The 17,197-nt window shown below is 45.8% G+C and overlaps 6 protein-coding genes across 6 annotated transcripts; 2 read left to right on the forward strand and 4 right to left on the reverse strand.

Moving 5' to 3' along the window:
- Positions 1 to 485: 485 nt before the first annotated feature.
- On the reverse strand, positions 486 to 2,223 carry ATNIH1004_006497 (uncharacterized protein; the record flags this gene model as incomplete). The annotated part of the gene is made up of 3 exons (XM_033571125.1): positions 486 to 1,277; positions 1,352 to 1,950; positions 1,998 to 2,223. The coding sequence occupies 3 exons, from the start codon at positions 2,221 to 2,223 to the stop codon at positions 486 to 488; spliced, it is 1,617 nt and encodes a 538-aa protein (XP_033427157.1).
- A 1,590-nt stretch (positions 2,224 to 3,813) lies between these two features.
- Positions 3,814 to 5,799, forward strand: ATNIH1004_006498 (GMC family oxidoreductase; the record flags this gene model as incomplete). Its single annotated transcript, XM_033571126.1, has 6 exons — positions 3,814 to 3,851; positions 3,901 to 4,020; positions 4,068 to 4,284; positions 4,339 to 4,875; positions 4,923 to 5,526; positions 5,573 to 5,799. The coding sequence occupies 6 exons, from the start codon at positions 3,814 to 3,816 to the stop codon at positions 5,797 to 5,799; spliced, it is 1,743 nt and encodes a 580-aa protein (XP_033427158.1).
- A 371-nt stretch (positions 5,800 to 6,170) lies between these two features.
- Positions 6,171 to 6,626, reverse strand: ATNIH1004_006499 (uncharacterized protein; the record flags this gene model as incomplete). The annotated part of the gene is made up of 3 exons (XM_033571127.1): positions 6,171 to 6,268; positions 6,368 to 6,514; positions 6,587 to 6,626. The coding sequence occupies 3 exons, from the start codon at positions 6,624 to 6,626 to the stop codon at positions 6,171 to 6,173; spliced, it is 285 nt and encodes a 94-aa protein (XP_033427159.1).
- A 1,343-nt stretch (positions 6,627 to 7,969) lies between these two features.
- On the reverse strand, positions 7,970 to 9,585 carry ATNIH1004_006500 (putative MFS transporter; the record flags this gene model as incomplete). The annotated part of the gene is made up of 2 exons (XM_033571128.1): positions 7,970 to 8,912; positions 8,966 to 9,585. 2 exons carry the CDS (start codon positions 9,583 to 9,585, stop codon positions 7,970 to 7,972), a joined length of 1,563 nt encoding a protein of 520 aa, XP_033427160.1.
- A 3,134-nt stretch (positions 9,586 to 12,719) lies between these two features.
- On the forward strand, positions 12,720 to 13,628 carry ATNIH1004_006501 (uncharacterized protein; the record flags this gene model as incomplete). Its single annotated transcript, XM_033571129.1, has 1 exon — positions 12,720 to 13,628. One exon carries the CDS (start codon positions 12,720 to 12,722, stop codon positions 13,626 to 13,628), a length of 909 nt encoding a protein of 302 aa, XP_033427161.1.
- Positions 13,629 to 14,946: 1,318 nt separating this feature from the next.
- Positions 14,947 to 15,232, reverse strand: ATNIH1004_006502 (uncharacterized protein; the record flags this gene model as incomplete). Its single annotated transcript, XM_033571130.1, has 2 exons — positions 14,947 to 15,127; positions 15,189 to 15,232. 2 exons carry the CDS (start codon positions 15,230 to 15,232, stop codon positions 14,947 to 14,949), a joined length of 225 nt encoding a protein of 74 aa, XP_033427162.1.
- Between the last annotated feature and the right edge of the window lie 1,965 nt (positions 15,233 to 17,197).

The following is a 17,197-nucleotide window of genomic DNA, read 5'->3' on the forward strand; positions in this document are numbered from 1 at the left end:
TTGGTGCAGAGAATGACCCTTGCATACCGGTCGTGCCCCTGGAGTCTGGAACATCTTCGACCGCTTGGAATGTTGTGTTGAGCCCAATCAGGGTTATATTTATTTCCTTTCCCACCCCTCCCCTCCTGCACTGGCCTCGTCAGTGCTGCACTATTAATAATAGGAGACTGGGAATAGAATACAACTGCGCGGTTTTCTAACCGCAATGCAACAATGTCAAGGTTATTGCGACGCTCGAGCCATTCCCACATATTGTCTGATGTTTTCCTGCGAGTCCACAGACTGAGACAAGAAATGCAAAAAGTCCATGTATCTGATCCTACAGATCCCGAAGTTAGAGGACGCAACATCGGTGAATATGAACATGCTGGATATAATTAAATACAGAGGACTATATATATTGATATGTACAACGCCAAACTCCACAATGCAATCAACTCGTTACACATACTCCGTCGACTGCCTTCGAATATCCCAGAACACCACTATAGTCTCTCCCGTATCCGCTCCGTCCAAGTCTTCGGCCTTGCTGTCTCCCATGAAAAGTTCTGCAGACGTCCGGTATCCAGGTCCGCCTGGAGGAGATGCACAAACGAAGTGCGGAATACGATCTTGTGACCGAGATAGAGGAGCGCGAACAGAATAGGACAGATATAGGCCACCCAGAAATCAGAGACGTTGAATTTGGGGATCCACGCAGTGAAGCCCTGCGTCAGGATAATCAGGGTGTTGAAGAACAGTCCGTAATATGCCAGCCACGGCTGCCAGATCGCCTTGTAAGGTAAGGTATCTCGGGAGAGATCGCGCGCTTTGAGCGCACGCATGAATGCGATGTGACTCAGGTTGATGGAGCACCAGCAGATAAACCCGGCCACACCGGAGATATTGACCAGCCAGTTGAACACGGTGCCTCCAGATTTGGAGACGTTCATGAACGCCAAAAGGCCGAAGAGTGCAGTAAACGAGACACTAACGTACGGAACACCCCTCTGTGTCACCCAGCCGAAGAACTTGGGGGCGAAGCCCTCGTGAACAAGACCCAGAAGCACACGGCTGCCGCTGTAGACATTGGAATTCGCTGCAGACAGAACCACTGTGAGAAGCACGGCATTAATTATGTGTGGTAAGACTCGCACTCCAGCCAACTTGGCGGCGATCACCATGGGGGACGCAGATGCGTCGTTGTTGTCGGTGACAAGATTCTTATTGTCATAAGGGACGAGCAGGCCGATGAAGAAGATGGTGAGCACGAAGAAGACCAGAATCCGGATAAATGTCTTGCGGATGGCAGATGGGACGGTTACTTGGGGGTTTTCGGTCTCGCCGGCTGCAACACCAACCAGTTCCGTACCTTGATGGAGAAACCGGCCTGGATCAAGACAGCCCAGAAGCCCACAAATTTGGCCGTGGCAGCATCGTTCTCGATAAGATACGGAGCAAATGCACCGGGATGATGCCAGTATTTGAATCCTAAATATCCCTGGTCTCCCACACCCGCATCGATGCAGATGGCAAAGATCATGAACCCCAGGACAGTAATCACCTTAACCAGGGAAAACCAAAATTCGATCTCTCCATAAAATCCGACAGGGAGGAAATTTATCGCCGTGATTACAACCCAGAAAACTGCAATGAATATCGCAATAGACAAGTCTTTATCCCAATATTGAATGATCAGTCCGGTCGCCGTCAATTCCACAGCGTATGTCGATGCCCAATTAAACCAGTATATCCATCCCATCGCGAATCCCAAACTTGGGTCTACCAATCGTGCCGCATATGTCGTGAAGGAACCGGTGATGGGGATGTACGTTGCGACTTCACCCAGCGAGGTCATAACGGAAAACACGATTGATCCAACAAAGATGTAGGCGAGGAGAGCCCCCGCCGGTCCCGAGTGCGCGATAGCCGTTCCACTACTAATGAAGAGACCGGTTCCGATTGTTCCACCTGGTTTTGTCAGCACAGGTTTTGCAGTCTCCAGACGATGTGCTTACCGATCGCGATCATCTGCAGATGTCTGCTTTTCAGCTTCCGCTGCAGTTCTGGCTCGGGGGTGTCCCCTCCCACTCCATCCTTCTCGACATCGTGGTCATTGTTGTTTCCTGACTTGTCCTTTTTGCCGTGACCTTTAAACCCGAACTTTCCCTTTCCTGTTTTGGGGGCATCGATAGGAGCGACTTCGGTGACCTGCGGCGCAGAGGTGACCTCGTCAGGACCCATTCTGGCCAGAGGCTATCTTGGGTAGACGGGTATAAAGATTGGGGGAGTTGTTGTCAAGGAGAGGGGTTGACGAAGTTGCAGGATTGAAGGCTTTGGAGTGCTGAGTCACATTTTTTGTTAATTTTTTTTTTTTCCTTCTTTTTTTTGCCTAGCATGGCCCGATATGAACCGTGGTGGCGATAACCCACCTGGAACCAAACTATTAGGTAAAGGAAACCGTCCGTCCGAAGGGGACACGATGTTGCATCGCAAGTTCGATAGAACAGACGGCGGACCTGAGATCCCGGTCAGTGGAAATGCAATGTCTTTGGGTCAGACCTGTTTCTGCTCTTCCTACCCCACAGTTGTAATCCGGAGTGCACGACATGCTCTCCTTTTGAATGGCCATTGTGAGTCCTGAATGCGGCCGAAATGGGAATTTACTTTTCAAGAGAGTATGGGTCGGGACTGCACCAAGCCTTGCCAAGACTCGGATTTTGCAGGCGCCGCCGAAAGTGGCAATTCTAGACTGCTGAAAACTGCCCATTTAGGTAGTTAGGGCTTAGGGCTGGCTGCTCGGCTGGTTCCCTGAACTAGCCGTATTGGGATCTGACAGCTGTCACGTGGCATACCCTCAAATAGAGTCATCAAGTGGAAACCATGGGATATAAATGTGCATTTACTAATTTCTAGAGCTAAGACATTACAAAATACCCTCAAAGATATACTTAGTATTTAAAATAATGCTCCCAGTTGGTTATGCACGGATCGACAGGAAGCCCGTCGTACAAAGTAGCTTACTGCCCTTTCAATGCTCCCACAAACGCGTTTATAACTGAAGGTACGTAATTCCTCCGTTCCGCCTTAGATTCTAAGGGCATCTGAGTTGCACGAAGATTATTCAGAATTATGAATGTCTCTATGCTCAGCCCAAGTCCTATGAGTTTCCCCATTCATCTGACTGTTTATATGTTTCTGTTCTAGTGGACCAAGTGTACTGTTGTATTTTTGGTCAAGTGGCTTAGATTTATATATTTTAGCTCCGTGCAAATATCACCCTTATTCATGGTGCAACTATATAATTCACCGCTCGCTATGATTTCTGGTTGTATTCCAACAACTTCTTACTTTATTTGTCGAGTCCTGCTGGTCAACCAGTCCCAGGCACAAGGTCAATGATAAATGGCTGAACTCTAAACTCGACAGACCAGGTTCTATGCGGATTTCATTCCGCGGAATCACCTTCACATTGGCCCTGGGGCTCTGTATCACGTCTACCCCTCTTTTGAATGCTTTCCTCCTCGTACTTTTAGCACGTATCTTACTGCTTTTCTCCTCTTCGTATCTCCTACTTTTAAGCTTTCCTTAACACTTGTCAAATCAGTATCCTTCTCTCTTCTTCTCTCTTCCTTCAACTATACTGTCACATGCAAAGTCATTTGCTTGTCTAAACAAGGTATAGCTGATGTGACAAGAGTGGACATGGTATGACGGTGGCCCTTCTCCTCTTTTTGAACAACAGACACGGAAGTCGATCTTTCGATCAGAATACCTATAGGACACCGTCGATAGAAGAAATCATTCATCCTTAGCCTTGCTGATACCGCCATCATGCGGCCGGCGGACACATATGATTATATCATTTGCGGGTGAGTGTATTTAGAAGGACTGGACTGGCGTCGTGACTAATTCATCTAGGGGAGGCACCTCCGGTTGCGTTGTCGCTGGTCGGTTAGCTGAAAATCCCAATGTGAAAATTCTGGTCATCGAAGCAGGACAGCACAATAAGGATCTAGAGAATGTACATATGGCTGGAGGGTTCGTCAAAGGGGCATTATAACTATCCAACCTGCTAATAGACACAGGTGGGCGAATAACTTCGACTCCGAGACTGATTGGAACATCGTCACACCTCCTATGGAAGGGATCAACAATCGACAGGTCAAACTCAGTCGTGGACGTTTCCTCGGTGGCAGCTCGGGATGCAACGGGACGCTGTGTGTGCGTGGCAGTCCACAGGATTATGACGATTGGGATCTGGAAGGATGGAGCGGAGAGGAGTTCTTCGCTGCCATGAGAAAGGTTCTATTATTCTGTTTCCTTCTCGGCTTTCATGCTTATACCGACTGAGAGCAGGCAGAAACCTTCCACCCCAAGGATTGGTTCCAAGCTGATCCGAAGAGCCATGGATATTCGGGTCCGTTGCACACCGAGCCGCATGACTTGGCTCCTATTAGCAAATTGATCATGGATTCTTTTGTTTCGCAGGGACTGCCTCTTCACCATGATATGTTCAGCACCGGGGACATTCCCCATGGATGCGGCCATGCACCTCGGACGGTCTACAAAGGAATTCGTTCTACGGCGGCTGATTTCATCACGAAAGAATACCACCGCGCGAATGTCTCAATCCAGACTAATATGACCATCGACCGCGTCATCTTAGAAAAAGGACCAGAGAATACTCGGGCGACAGGTGTTGTAGGTATTCTGGCTGACGGGTCATCAAAGTCCTTCTACGCTACGAAGGAAGTCATTGTGTCTGGAGGAGCCTACTGCAGCCCAGCCATCCTCATGCGATCTGGCATAGGAGCCTTCCAAGAGCTTCAAGAGGCTGGGATTTCATGTGTCATCGACTTGCCTGGTGTGGGCAAGAATCTCATGGACCATGTGGTAAGATTTGTCCCGCTAAGAACCAAACCATGTCTCACTGGATATAGATTGTATTCATGTTCTACGAAACCGACAAAAAGGGCCTAACAAACGACCACCACGTCTACCACGATAACAATTTCGAGAAGACCTACGCGGAATGGAAGACGCATAAGACTGGATTCCTCTCGACATTCCCCTTTGGGCCCTTTGCATTTGCACGTCTGGATGAACGTCTTAAAGATGAGCCACTGTGGAACAGGGCGCCCCGAGAACCAGGTCGAGACCCTATGGGACTCACGACCAAACAGCCCCATATCGAGTTCTTCACCACGGAATGCTATGGCGGACCGAAGCAGTTCAGCCAATTCCCAGTCCATCATCAACATGCATTTTCGATGATTGCCGAACTCTTTGCTCCCCAGTCTCGGGGTACTGTGACATTGCAGTCGAAGAACCCCATGGATAACCCGGTTGTAGACTGCAATTATCTGGCGGATCCGCTGGATTTGCTGGTATTGGCTGAGGCTTGCCGATTTGGGAACGAGATCGTAATGCAGGGCGCTGGAACGAAGGATATTGTGGCGGGGTCCTGGCCACCAAATCTTTCCCATCATCTGTACAAGACTCGTGAGGAGTGGATTCCGTATGTCAAGGAGCAGGCTACAACATGTAAGTTTCTGTGCTGTTGGGAATTTGGATGGTACTGATTAACTAGGTTACCACGCCGCTGGAACATGCGCCATGGGGAAGGATGACAACCCAATGGCTGTACTAGATAATAAGCTCCGTGTTAAAGGGGTGGATGGACTGCGGGTGGCAGACACGAGTGTGATGCCGGTCCTTTGCGGCGGGCATTCTCAGATGGCGGCTTACGGGATTGGTGAACGCTGTGCCGATTTCATCAAACAGGGATTGAGTTATTTGCCAGTGGAGAGACAATAATTGGCCATGCTTGGAATTCCGATGCTAGTAAGATGAGAAAGCTTGTGAACGATCCATATCTGTATTATTCAACAATAGGAACATCATCTCCTCGTCAGATCTAAGACTCTTTGTAACACGGCGATCACTAGTCAGTTCTTGACATTACTATTATTTTTAAGGATATACATCATCCCATTGGCTTTGAGAACGAGGAAATGCATGATGAAATCACCTAACGATGCTATTCTCTACCTAATGGTTAGGTGGCATTGATCCTTACTACCTGTCCTTGATATCACTGCACTCTATGCCTTCCCACCTGTCAACCAAGGGTCCTGTAAGAGTTCCTTTGCCGTTTCTCTCACCTCGGGCATCCAGGTCAGAGCTCTTCAAATGCGTCGAAGAAAGCCCGACTTATTCTGCATTCGAATCTTGAGCACTTCCATGATCCGCGAGTCCGGGATCGGCACAAGACCCAGCCAATTCACTGTCCAACAAGATTAATAATCTAATTGGAAAAAAAATAGACTAGACTAAATAATCTACGCAGATAGTGTATTCTACTTGGTCAGGGTAGTCAACGTACCTTGTGCGCCCCAAAGGTCAGCTGTTCTCTTCGGATTCCTGGCCAGAAATTCAGGCGTCGGGGGCCCCAACGCGGCAATAAGTTGTGCCAGGTGAGCAGCATCATATAGATTGTCATCCTGTCGCGTGTCCTGAAGAGTCTCTTCGGCTCAAGAAGTTCCCAGGCTTTCCTTCAGAGTATTATCAGCATCCAAATAACAAGTGCCGGTTCAGGACCTACCGTCAAGCCAATACTCCAGATATCGACCGGATAGCCCCATCCTATGTAAAGCACGTTTCGGGGGCTCGGTACTCCAAAGGCATTATGTCACCACTGTGTGGCCTCGGGACAATCCTGCCTCGCCGAATCAGATAATAACATTCGGCCTTCCTTGGGGCGTATCAAGCGTGAGAGATAAATCGCCGGAGTGGACAATACTACTTTACGAGGCACTGGGGATGTAAACTCCTTTTCTTCAAGCTTTTGCATAAGATTGTTATCATAAATACCCAGAGGCATATCACCCAGGTGTGCATCTAAATGAATCAGCGAAAAAAAAAAAAAAAAAAAAAAAAAAAAAAAAAAAAAAAAAAAAAAAAAGGCAAAAATAGAACAAGTAAAAAACAATAGGCACAATACATACCGGTATGAACAACCTCTCCATGACTATGCAGGAAGTCCAAAGCTTCAAGAAGGTCAGTATTAGAATACCGAACCAAATCCTCATTGAACCCATCTGGTTGCATATCAGCATCATTTGCGCAGCCTCAAAGACAAGGATAATATGCTAGCCATGTTCGCCGACTTATTCAAAGGAGTCCAGTATTCTCCGGATATTACCTCAGGGTCGATGTGAATTATTCGTCATACGGCGGCTGATATGATCATAGAAAAGGAGTTCACGGGGTACGAATGAAGTACTTCCATATACCTTGAGGGCGACATACTGACAGTCTCTGTATAGGTTAATTCAATATGGTACCGGAAAAGTTATATGTATACTTCAGATGTCGAGCGAGCCAGTTAGTTGAAGTGCCAAAACTAAGTTTTGTCACTACTTGGTAGCGTTCCTGGAAATCTTCCCCAGTCGAACAGGATAGAATCGATCAGCTCGGTAGTCAAGGAATTCCTCCTCTTCGACTAGTTGAATATCCTCGGTGGTTTTAAATCCACTTGTCGGGAATAATCGTTTTTCTTCTAGAGATTGTTGTATTGATCTTCCACCTGGCGATCCGGCCGAGAATGGTTTTACGGGGGTGATAGCCAGAGTAAAAGCAGCTTGACATTTCGCCCTGCAAATAGTGCTTGGTCGCAGGTGAGTTGATAAAGTTCGTCCGAGAGGGGATATAATTGTTGAGTAATGAACTAGATGGATGTGCTGTCTTTAAACACGAAAATGGGAGTTGTCACGCGCTGTGGCTGGGGAAAATGCGCCAATCCTTCCACTAGACATACTTCCTATCACCGGTCACGGCTACAGATCTGAGCTATCAATTTTAATTTAAGCTCTATCATTAGAGTAAGGTGTCAAGCTAGGATACTCCGTAATTTACAGGATATTCATCTCGATTAATTATTTTCGTTCTATAACAGTGTGATAATATTTATCTTCGCGGAGGACTATCAATAGATATAGACAAACTCGTCATTTTCCCGATCTGTCAGATCATTATACGCATTCCTTCCCAACTGTGCCTCTGTACCTTCATCTGCGGCATCTTCCTCTGTGACCTCAAACCCTGTATGCATGGACCGGTCCACGATTTTTGCCGGCTTGCCATTACGAACTCTCCGACGCTCTTGCATTCGATTCAACATAAACAGATTAGCCCATTGAATCAGAATCACGGCAACCATAGCCACAAACATCCCGAGGCAAGCCCGCAGGCCCGGGAGATAAGCTGGCGCGTCACGATCGTTGAACAGAAGTGGGCCCACGATATTCCCTACGCTAGCAGCAGCATTGTAGCAAGAGAGAACGATGGATTTTTTCGTCGATCCGGCCGTGTTTCCAACGATCCACGTCACGATGAGTGGGTTGCCTCCGAAGAGAAAGGAAAGAAGATAATACCCCGCCATTAAAGCCCCCTGTGCGTTTGGACCGCGCGGAACGCTATAGAGAATGGCGAGTCCGGCGACCACAGGGAGCATGAAGGCCGCTAGAATGGCTCCTTTGAGGGTGACTTTTTGGGTGAGCCAGCTTGCTAGGAGAATGATAATGAATTGCAGTGCGCCGAATGGCATGTTGAGCAGAGTCGTTCTGAATTTGTCGAATCCCAGGCCTGACAGAATTAAAGGACCAAAGACGTTGGTGACAGACGCACCGATATTCAGAAGGAAGGTCACCGCGATCCAAAGGTACGTTTTTGGGTCCAAACCGGTTTCCACCACTTGATACATCTTGAACTCCCGGCTTCCGCTACCTGTCTGGTTGGCTCGGAGACGTTCCATGGCTTGTAGTTTTTCTTGGTCGTTGAGGAACCGCGCCGATGGGACGTCGTTGTCTAATTTCCAGTAGATGAAAGGAGCGCTACAGACAGTGATAAGACCGCAGACCAGAAATAGTCTTCTCACGTTAGCAGTTGTAGACAGACAATAGTGGGTAGTAGGGTGTCCTACATCTGCCATTCCTTCAGAAGACCTGTTTCAATATGACCCAATCCATAGCTGAGCGCCGCTGCGATAATAGTGGCGATACCATTGGTGCTATACCAAGCGGCCACACGCAATGGCTGTTCTGCACGACGATACCACTGACTGGTGATCACACTAAACAGCGGGAGACATCCAGCCTCAAAGAGCCCGAGCAAGAATCGAGTCGCCAGCAGAGCACCAAAACTATGGCACCCAGCCATGGCTGCCTGGGCAACACCCCACCCGGTCATCAGCGAAGGCATGAGTATGCGGTGAGGTACTTTCACAATCAGATATGAGGAAAAAGGCTGCCAGGCTAGCTGGGCGATGGGGGAAATGGAACCGAGCAACGAGTATTGACTCCCTGTTAGATGTACATCTTCCTTGAGACCGTATGTGGCGCCATAACCTAAAAGAGACTTGTCCAAGATTTGTAAAAGATATGTCCAGCATAAAATCACCAGTATTGTTTTGTCAATCTTGTGTCGGATACGTTTGCTATCTTCTTCGGTTAAGGATACACGTATCGCGTGCATCTGGTTGATGGCCGCAGCTTTTATTGCAGAATCCTCATTGTGGACAATTTGCGGCTTGTTCGTCTCCATGGTGGATATTGTAATGGTTTGGTTAGCTGTGTGTTGATAAATCCCTGAAGTCCACCTCCTGGACGGGTGCTTGCCCTATATCACTGCGAGCGTTAGAACCCCCACGTACTTTGGGGTCTCTTGAAGCTGGCGCTTGGATGAATTAGCTCCAGTATTATCGGATAGATCTCCATATTACAGTAAATGACCCGGTCCCCGCATATTGTGTTTGCCCCACAGGGTCACCCCCACGCGTGGGGGAGATTGCGGGATATAGCTATGTTAGGGCCCTAGCCTGGGGCCCCAGTACCTCCAGCGAGTTGGTGCGTCACGTGAACAGTCCGCAGATGCTGATCCACGGCGATATCCTCTCGCATTCCACTCAATGGGAACACATACTATTGGGTGAGCGGCCAAAAAGATAGTCCATAGGTATTTGGACATCACGTGAAATAATTGAGTTATGACGTGTTGATTCTGAAGAGGGGTCAACACAACACACATCGATAATCATGAATACATGAGAATATTCAAGCTCTCATAGAATTACACATATAATTTTGACAGAAACCATGAGTGACAGAGGAAGCATCCAAAAAAGGGCCGAACCTGGAGTTCTTGTCTGGAGGATTATCGGGCTGCTGACCTGGAGACCAAAGATATCAAAAAATGGTCGGACTTTAGGTTTTTGTAGAACTAACAATTAAACCATAACTAGATTCATTGAAAATTATGGCACTTGGCACTACTACTACTACTTAAAAAGATTTAAGCTTAAGATTGGAAGGTAATTGCATGATATAAACAGTCCAATCATAAGAGACATCATGTTAAGAAGTGCCGACGTGTGCTTTATCATATGCCCATCCATCATTAACAATGCTAAACTAGTGGTTTCCAAAGACGGAAGGAAGTTGCTGCAACTTTATTAAGAATCCTTTCTGTGGTTCTCCCTTCCAATCCTTTTATCTTAGCTTAATAGCACTTAAAACTAAACGGTAGGTTGCGTTTGTTTATCACCACCAATTTAAGCCATAGCAGTGGAATGTTTGAAGAAAATAATAGAGAGTTACACATATAATTTAACCCAAGAATTATTCTTTCTATTGTACTCATTGGTGATAATAACCTTTTTTTTTTTTTTTTTTTCTTTTTTTCAATCTCCTTTCAAAGAATTTTGCACTGAGTGGTAATATGCCCCTAACGAGTCTCGGCCTGGACATAAAGCATATATTATTGCTAACTGTTACCTTATATTACAAACCGCGGACATCTCCCTAGAACTCTAACATTTACGAAGCAGTCGAGATATCCCGCATTACAAGTCTCCCACAGCTCATGAATATGGAGTGATGTCTAACTCAGGCATGGAAAGATCACTGAAGGAGCCAATGGGAGCTACCTTCTTGTAGAGGGCGGCGCACAATGACACTACAGTTATTATATAGAGTTTTTATAAGCTCTACAACTTATGCACAGTTTGCTATGATTCCCCAGATAGTAGTATAGAAATCGAACCGTTGAAGATAATAGCCATTATAGATCTGGAGTGGATCCCATCAATTGCATCAGATACAGCAAAGGAAAATAATGTAACTAACCTTCTAGCTGCACTCCTAATAGCGCATAGAAAATAAGATTCAACTGGGATAGCACTGGAATGCCTTGCTACACTTAGAGCTTTGTGTTGATATCTGTGTATGGCTACAATTATGTTTGAATTTCTACTGGCCCTCCCTGAAACTATTTTTTAAAAAAAAAAAAAATAATCCAGAAGAAGCTGCCCATATTACCACAGCATCATTGAGTTATCTATTGGCCTTTCTTGGTTTGTTCGTGCTATAACTACTTACTTCCTATCCAAGATGCCGTCAGAGCATAATTAAGTAACCATTTAGACAATTAAGGCAATCTGCTTAAGGGAAGACTATTAGTATTAGTAAATATTCGCTTATACAGTGTCGTGTCTCTGTCTAGTAATCCAATCATCTTTATTATCGAATATACGAGGTAGCTGCGACGAGAACATCAAAGTTGAAGGAATCGGGGTGTAGGGAATACGTGGTTAATATCTCAGTACATGGCTACCCATTTCAGACGGTATGTGCGGTGGAGCCGTAAGATACAGAATAGTTTCATTAATTACATTCATCAGTGGTGTTATAAATAGCTGAATTTTTCTTGTGGCGCACAATGTACTTTTGCATCCCCAGCAATACTAATTAATGTATATATCAAAGTTTGTAGAAGGAATAGTATGCGGCTAGTGTATTCTTGTAGAGTTTTCATCCCCAAAAGCCTCAACCTGTTTACAACAGTCGGGGCAATATACTGCTCAATCCATGTGTTGTCTCCTTTCAGATGCTATCCCTACCACAGAATTCATAACAAACGTTAAATATCCGGTTCTTCGCCCGTCATCCCCAAACTGCGAGCTCTCAAATTCCATGCTTAATTGTCTGCATATTTTCCAGGAGATACCTGGATCGCATCCAGGTAACCGAGCTGACGCAACCGGTAAACGGGTGCCGCATGAAAGCGAGTGCCGCATATCTGTATTCCATATAAAATGGCACTCTTTGGGGCCTTAATATCTCAACCACCAGTAGATATAGAAACATCTTGATAAAATAATAACATATATATGGATTCTAAAGGGCACCGTTATATTTTCATGTTTTTAAATAGTTTTCTTAGCTTTAAATACTAGGACAACTGTAATTTGTCTTATCTGGAGAAATATCCATTAGAGAAATCTCTCTGCTCAATATATATAAATATAGTATTATATTATACCGTGTATTAAATTTTATGCCCTCTAGATGCTTCACCGTTGAGATAACGGAGTCTCCAAAGGTGCCATTTTATATGGAATACAGAGGTGCGACGCTTTCATGCGGCGGCGCTTTCTTACCGGTTATATTATTAGTGGAGTATTATACACAAAGCATTCCAACACGCTAGTAACAGAACATATGACTTGCCTCTAAGCTTTCAGGCCACATTTTGTTCTTTTTTTTTTTTTTTGGTGGGGCGGTGCTGATTTCTTTCTGCCAGCAAGTGCCGCCGCCGATCAGGGTCTCCGACGGCTCATCTGACTAAGGATAACTTCGACGAACGCATAAGCATCAACCATAACCATCCCCATTATCATCATGACTGGAGAGAAATCAGAGAATCCATTTAAGAACCTGGGTCATTACTCCGACAGTGAGCACACAAATCTGTCGGACAGACCTGTCACACCAAATACCATTGGCTCAGCCAGCACCGCAGAGCCCCCACCATATACAGAAGATGGGATCAGGACACAAGAATCGAATGCCGTCCCAGATCCAGCACCAAGCCAACGAAACAAGCCAATCGCCATCCCCGCGATTGAACCTTCATTTGACTCTCCCTTCATTCGCGCCTATGCCCCCATCTTAACGGATTACAATCTACCTCGAGAATCCTTTTTCGCCTTTCTTGACCAGTTAAACAAAGTTATCTCCAGTAGTCCACCGCTTCAGGTCCTTGATGCAACGGGCGGTATTCTCAAATCTGTTCCGCTACTATTTCCACTCCACTGGATTGGAGAAGCAGTGAGCGGGCTCGCGAATCTCGGGAGCCATGGTGTTTCGAAAAGCCGTACGGATTCTCACATCCGTCAAGCGAATAAAGACATCTTTGGGCCCCGCGGTTTGAAGGTCGAAATTGCGAAACTGGATGCCCTCGCGCATATGGCTAGCATTCCTATCCTTGATTCGCAAGGGAAGGTTAGCCGGAAGACTCCTCTCTTATTACGACTTTTAAACGGGTCAGACGCCACTGTGGATGAATCAGAGGATGTTGATATGCAGCAACGCCGAATCAAAATATTACAGCCGTGGATAGCTGAACTTGAGCTCGATATTCTTCCATGGACTTCCAAGTCCAAGTTGACTCGCTTCAATGCGGCGCTGAAGAAGCGAAATACACAGAATCAGCCAGATTCTGGTCATAATGGGAAGACCAGCTTGGATGATGAAGAGACGGGGCTCCGAAAATGCCTGTGGCTTATTATTAGGCCGGAGAATGCATAATTTTAGTATCAACTTATGACCGTATACCTCGACTAGACGTGCTTGTGCAGCGCAGGGGATATGTGTTATGTGTGGGGTTGGTAACGAGCTGAATGGTGCGCTACGGTGCAAAAGGAGTATCTATATAGGAAGGAAGATAGGGCCAAGTATATTGCAGAACTAATCGCTGGCCTTCAGGAGTTCAGGCCCACGGGTGCGAATATAAACACTTCGCACCTGACTAAGCTTCTTAGCTAAGGATCTGTCTATCGCGCTTCTGAGCGCTCCTAACAATATGCTACTCAAAAACAGACTTTCTTTATAAACCACCAGTCAGTCGAAGCCGGTTGTACTTTTAAATCTTGTTTCGTTTCTACTTCGTAGTATATCTATGGTTGGCATCACATACTGATATCCACTATAAAAGGAGCGGCAACTGGAGGCAGGAAAGTTGACAACACCTGTACTCAAATAGCCATAGTTTTACATGGTAATACGGTTTTCTAGAAACCTTAGGCAGAACGTATTTTCCATACATTGTCAATCAAACAGTGTCCAAAGTATGGGTTCTGCTGTGTAGGCAGAATAAGAATGATTATTTGAGACAAGAATGGAAGTGAATCAAGATAAGCTTGTTTTAGCTCAAATTATTATATGTTATGGATCGATGTTTGCTGAATTTAAAATTTGCTATTAAGAATCTTATGATTAACTGTTCTAGATACTATTTTTATAAAATAAAGTAGTATAAGAAAATATATTTAGCAGTGTTTCTAGTCATGATATGTATAAAATATCTTCCTGTTTAATCTAGGTATTCACATATTGTAGGTCACGAGCGGAGGCTTACCGTTTACCAATATATGCATTTTATATCCAAATATTTATACCAGATAGTTATATTATTCTCTAGAATATATCAGTCTACGAACATACTATGGATGCCTTATGCAGTATACTACCTCATATACTCAGGATAGAATTGATAGACCTACGAGCACAATCCAGCAAGAAAAGTGTTCATTAACCAATTCACCTGATACCGTGGTTCAGAGGGCCCACTATCAGGCATGCCATGAAGGTGTAAATATAAAACAGACGCTATCCTGTACCATACAAAAGAGATATATCAAAGTAAAACGTCCTGTCCTGTCCTGTCCTGTCCCAGACTTCCCCCAACCATGCACTTCAGATACCGTAATTACACACCACGCTTGAATGATATACAATCGGAGGTCTTTCGTCTGCGTGCCCGTGAGGAAACAGCCGCGCCCCCGTTGCCGTACCGTATCCATAGGGGTTGATATCACGATGCTAATTCTCGTCCTTTCCGAGGTGTCTAATCATCGCAACAACAGCAGAGACATTCGGCACATCCTGTGCATGTCTCCTCGCAGAGGAAACAACAACAGGCCATCATCAAGCAGGACATCAGACAGCCACGTTCTTGCTTTGGAGGTTCTTGGGGTGGTGGCGCCTGCATTGGGTAGGGTTGCATAGGGGGCTGTTGAGGAGGGTAGCTAGGAGTTGTTAGTTTTTGAAGTCATAGAAAGAAAATCGAGACATCGGGGTCAAACATACTAGCCCTGAGGAGGTTGCTGGTACGGCTGTTGCTGGTAAGACATGTTGACGGTGGCTTGTGGGATGTATGGCCGTGAACAAAGGCTTGCGGACGGCAGACAAACAAAGGGACGGATCGGGATCAGGAATTATAAGGGGAAACGGAAAAAGGGCAAAGCCAGGCAGAAGAAATATTCCCTCGAAGAAGGGTTCAATTTCAGCCCTGCTTGTTGGACTCATCAACCGCTGGCTAGTTCTTTGCCCTCCTGCAGTGGGGCTCCACCTCCACCATAGCGATTGGATCTGGAGTTAGATTAATGGGTTGGACAGCCCCTTTCAGACCAACTTGTGTGAGGGGCGCTTGGCTACATGGATGTTTGTCCGTTCTAATGCAGCGGCTAGTGTGGCTCGTTGCCCTGTCGGGGGAAGCCCATATCCATACTATTGGCTGCTCGACAGGAGGGAATTGTGGCGCCTCCGGGAGTATGAACGGGAGTAGCAGACGGAGCGCCAAGAAAGAGGACAACTCATGGAACTTTCAAATTCATGGCATCGGTGAGGGTGTGGCTGTCGCCTGTGGCTCCATTCCGATGTCAGTCAGTCAGAAATGCAAAGTGTTCATCCTTACACTATTGACTTCTGGACCCACTCTGCCCCTTAAGGCTGGATCTCCACTCCGCCCGGCCAGTCAGTGACGTTGCAGTTATTGATAGCTCCACTCCCTGTGCCATGGTTGGCCGTCGATTGTTGTTGCCTAATGGAGTTTCATAATAAACGCCAGAAAGGGATTCGCCTTTATGTCATATGGTAGGATTTCTGTCTCACTTGGCCCCTTACAGGGTGACCACATCCATACCTACAGGCCAGGCTGCTCTTTCTCCGTAGTATTTACTGCTCTTAGTGCTGTGCTCCGTATCCAGAGTTGATAAACGAAGAGCCATTAACGCTTGTCCTGACACCATCTTCTCTGAACAGTTGGGTATTCCGATTCTATAAATAGGTAGAGCGCTTACGAAGATAACTACGGAGTACGGAGTACATCAGTGTAAATTACTCCGTCCGTACCCAGAGGACGCACCATCTTAACAGCACGATCCATGAACTGACTTGTCTTCTTTACGTAATATAACAGGCATTAAGTTAAGCTAGTTATTATTATGGCCTTGGACTGTCTATATACATCCATCGTGCGCAATTAATCCAGGCCTATGAGCAATAAGGTCGCTAAACATTCAAGTCTCAAATCCATTTCAAAACTTTCGCAACAGTCTATTGGCCAGCTATGATCGCCCTAGCTTTCTTTCCAGAATCCAAAGGGCTCAAATATTAGAATTGAATGGGTCCTGTGGAATTTCTAGGCGGTAGCATTCAAATTATTTGGGTCCGAATGAAAATACATTACAATGGCCGAATTCTAGACAGCTTGTGTTAAATAAGACCAGGCCAATTTGGAAGCTAAATTCCCTGGCGGTGTGTTTATCAGTTCATAAAGAGTTGTGCAGTAATGGTACGCAAGGGTCTCGGGAAGATCACCTTTATGCTTAATTTTAAAACCATATATGTTCCTCTACTCTTAGATACAATATTACACACGCGACATTTATACCATTCCGGTACTCCGTACAGTAAGCATATTTCTTGCCCGTCGATGACTCGGAGATTAATCGCAGACTCGCGGTTTAGAGAATTTGGAAGCTCTAGCAAATTTCCATACAGTAACATTAGCAATGGGATATGTGATCCGAATAAGTGGGATCCAGGATTTGGTGCTGGAAGTTAACACTAGCTTAAAGAAGCTTTGTAGCTGTCAGATATACGGCTAATCCCGAAGAGGAAATAGAGTACGATTGGTAAAAAGGTCTTATTTGACTGAATTGAGCTGGTTGGGCTCTTCTTGATTATGTTGATTATTCTGTTGTTTTGGTTGTGTGCTCCGCGGAGGTTTTACCCTATCTAGTCACATGATTCTGGTCCACCAAAGGCCATATTATTTGACAGTAGCACAACATCTTAGAACGTCTTCTTCAGAG

This window comes from Aspergillus tanneri, assembly GCF_003426965.1.
Source record: "Aspergillus tanneri strain NIH1004 chromosome Unknown AapTan_4_pilon_pilon_pilon, whole genome shotgun sequence".
NCBI lineage: Eukaryota > Fungi > Ascomycota > Eurotiomycetes > Eurotiales > Aspergillaceae > Aspergillus > Aspergillus tanneri.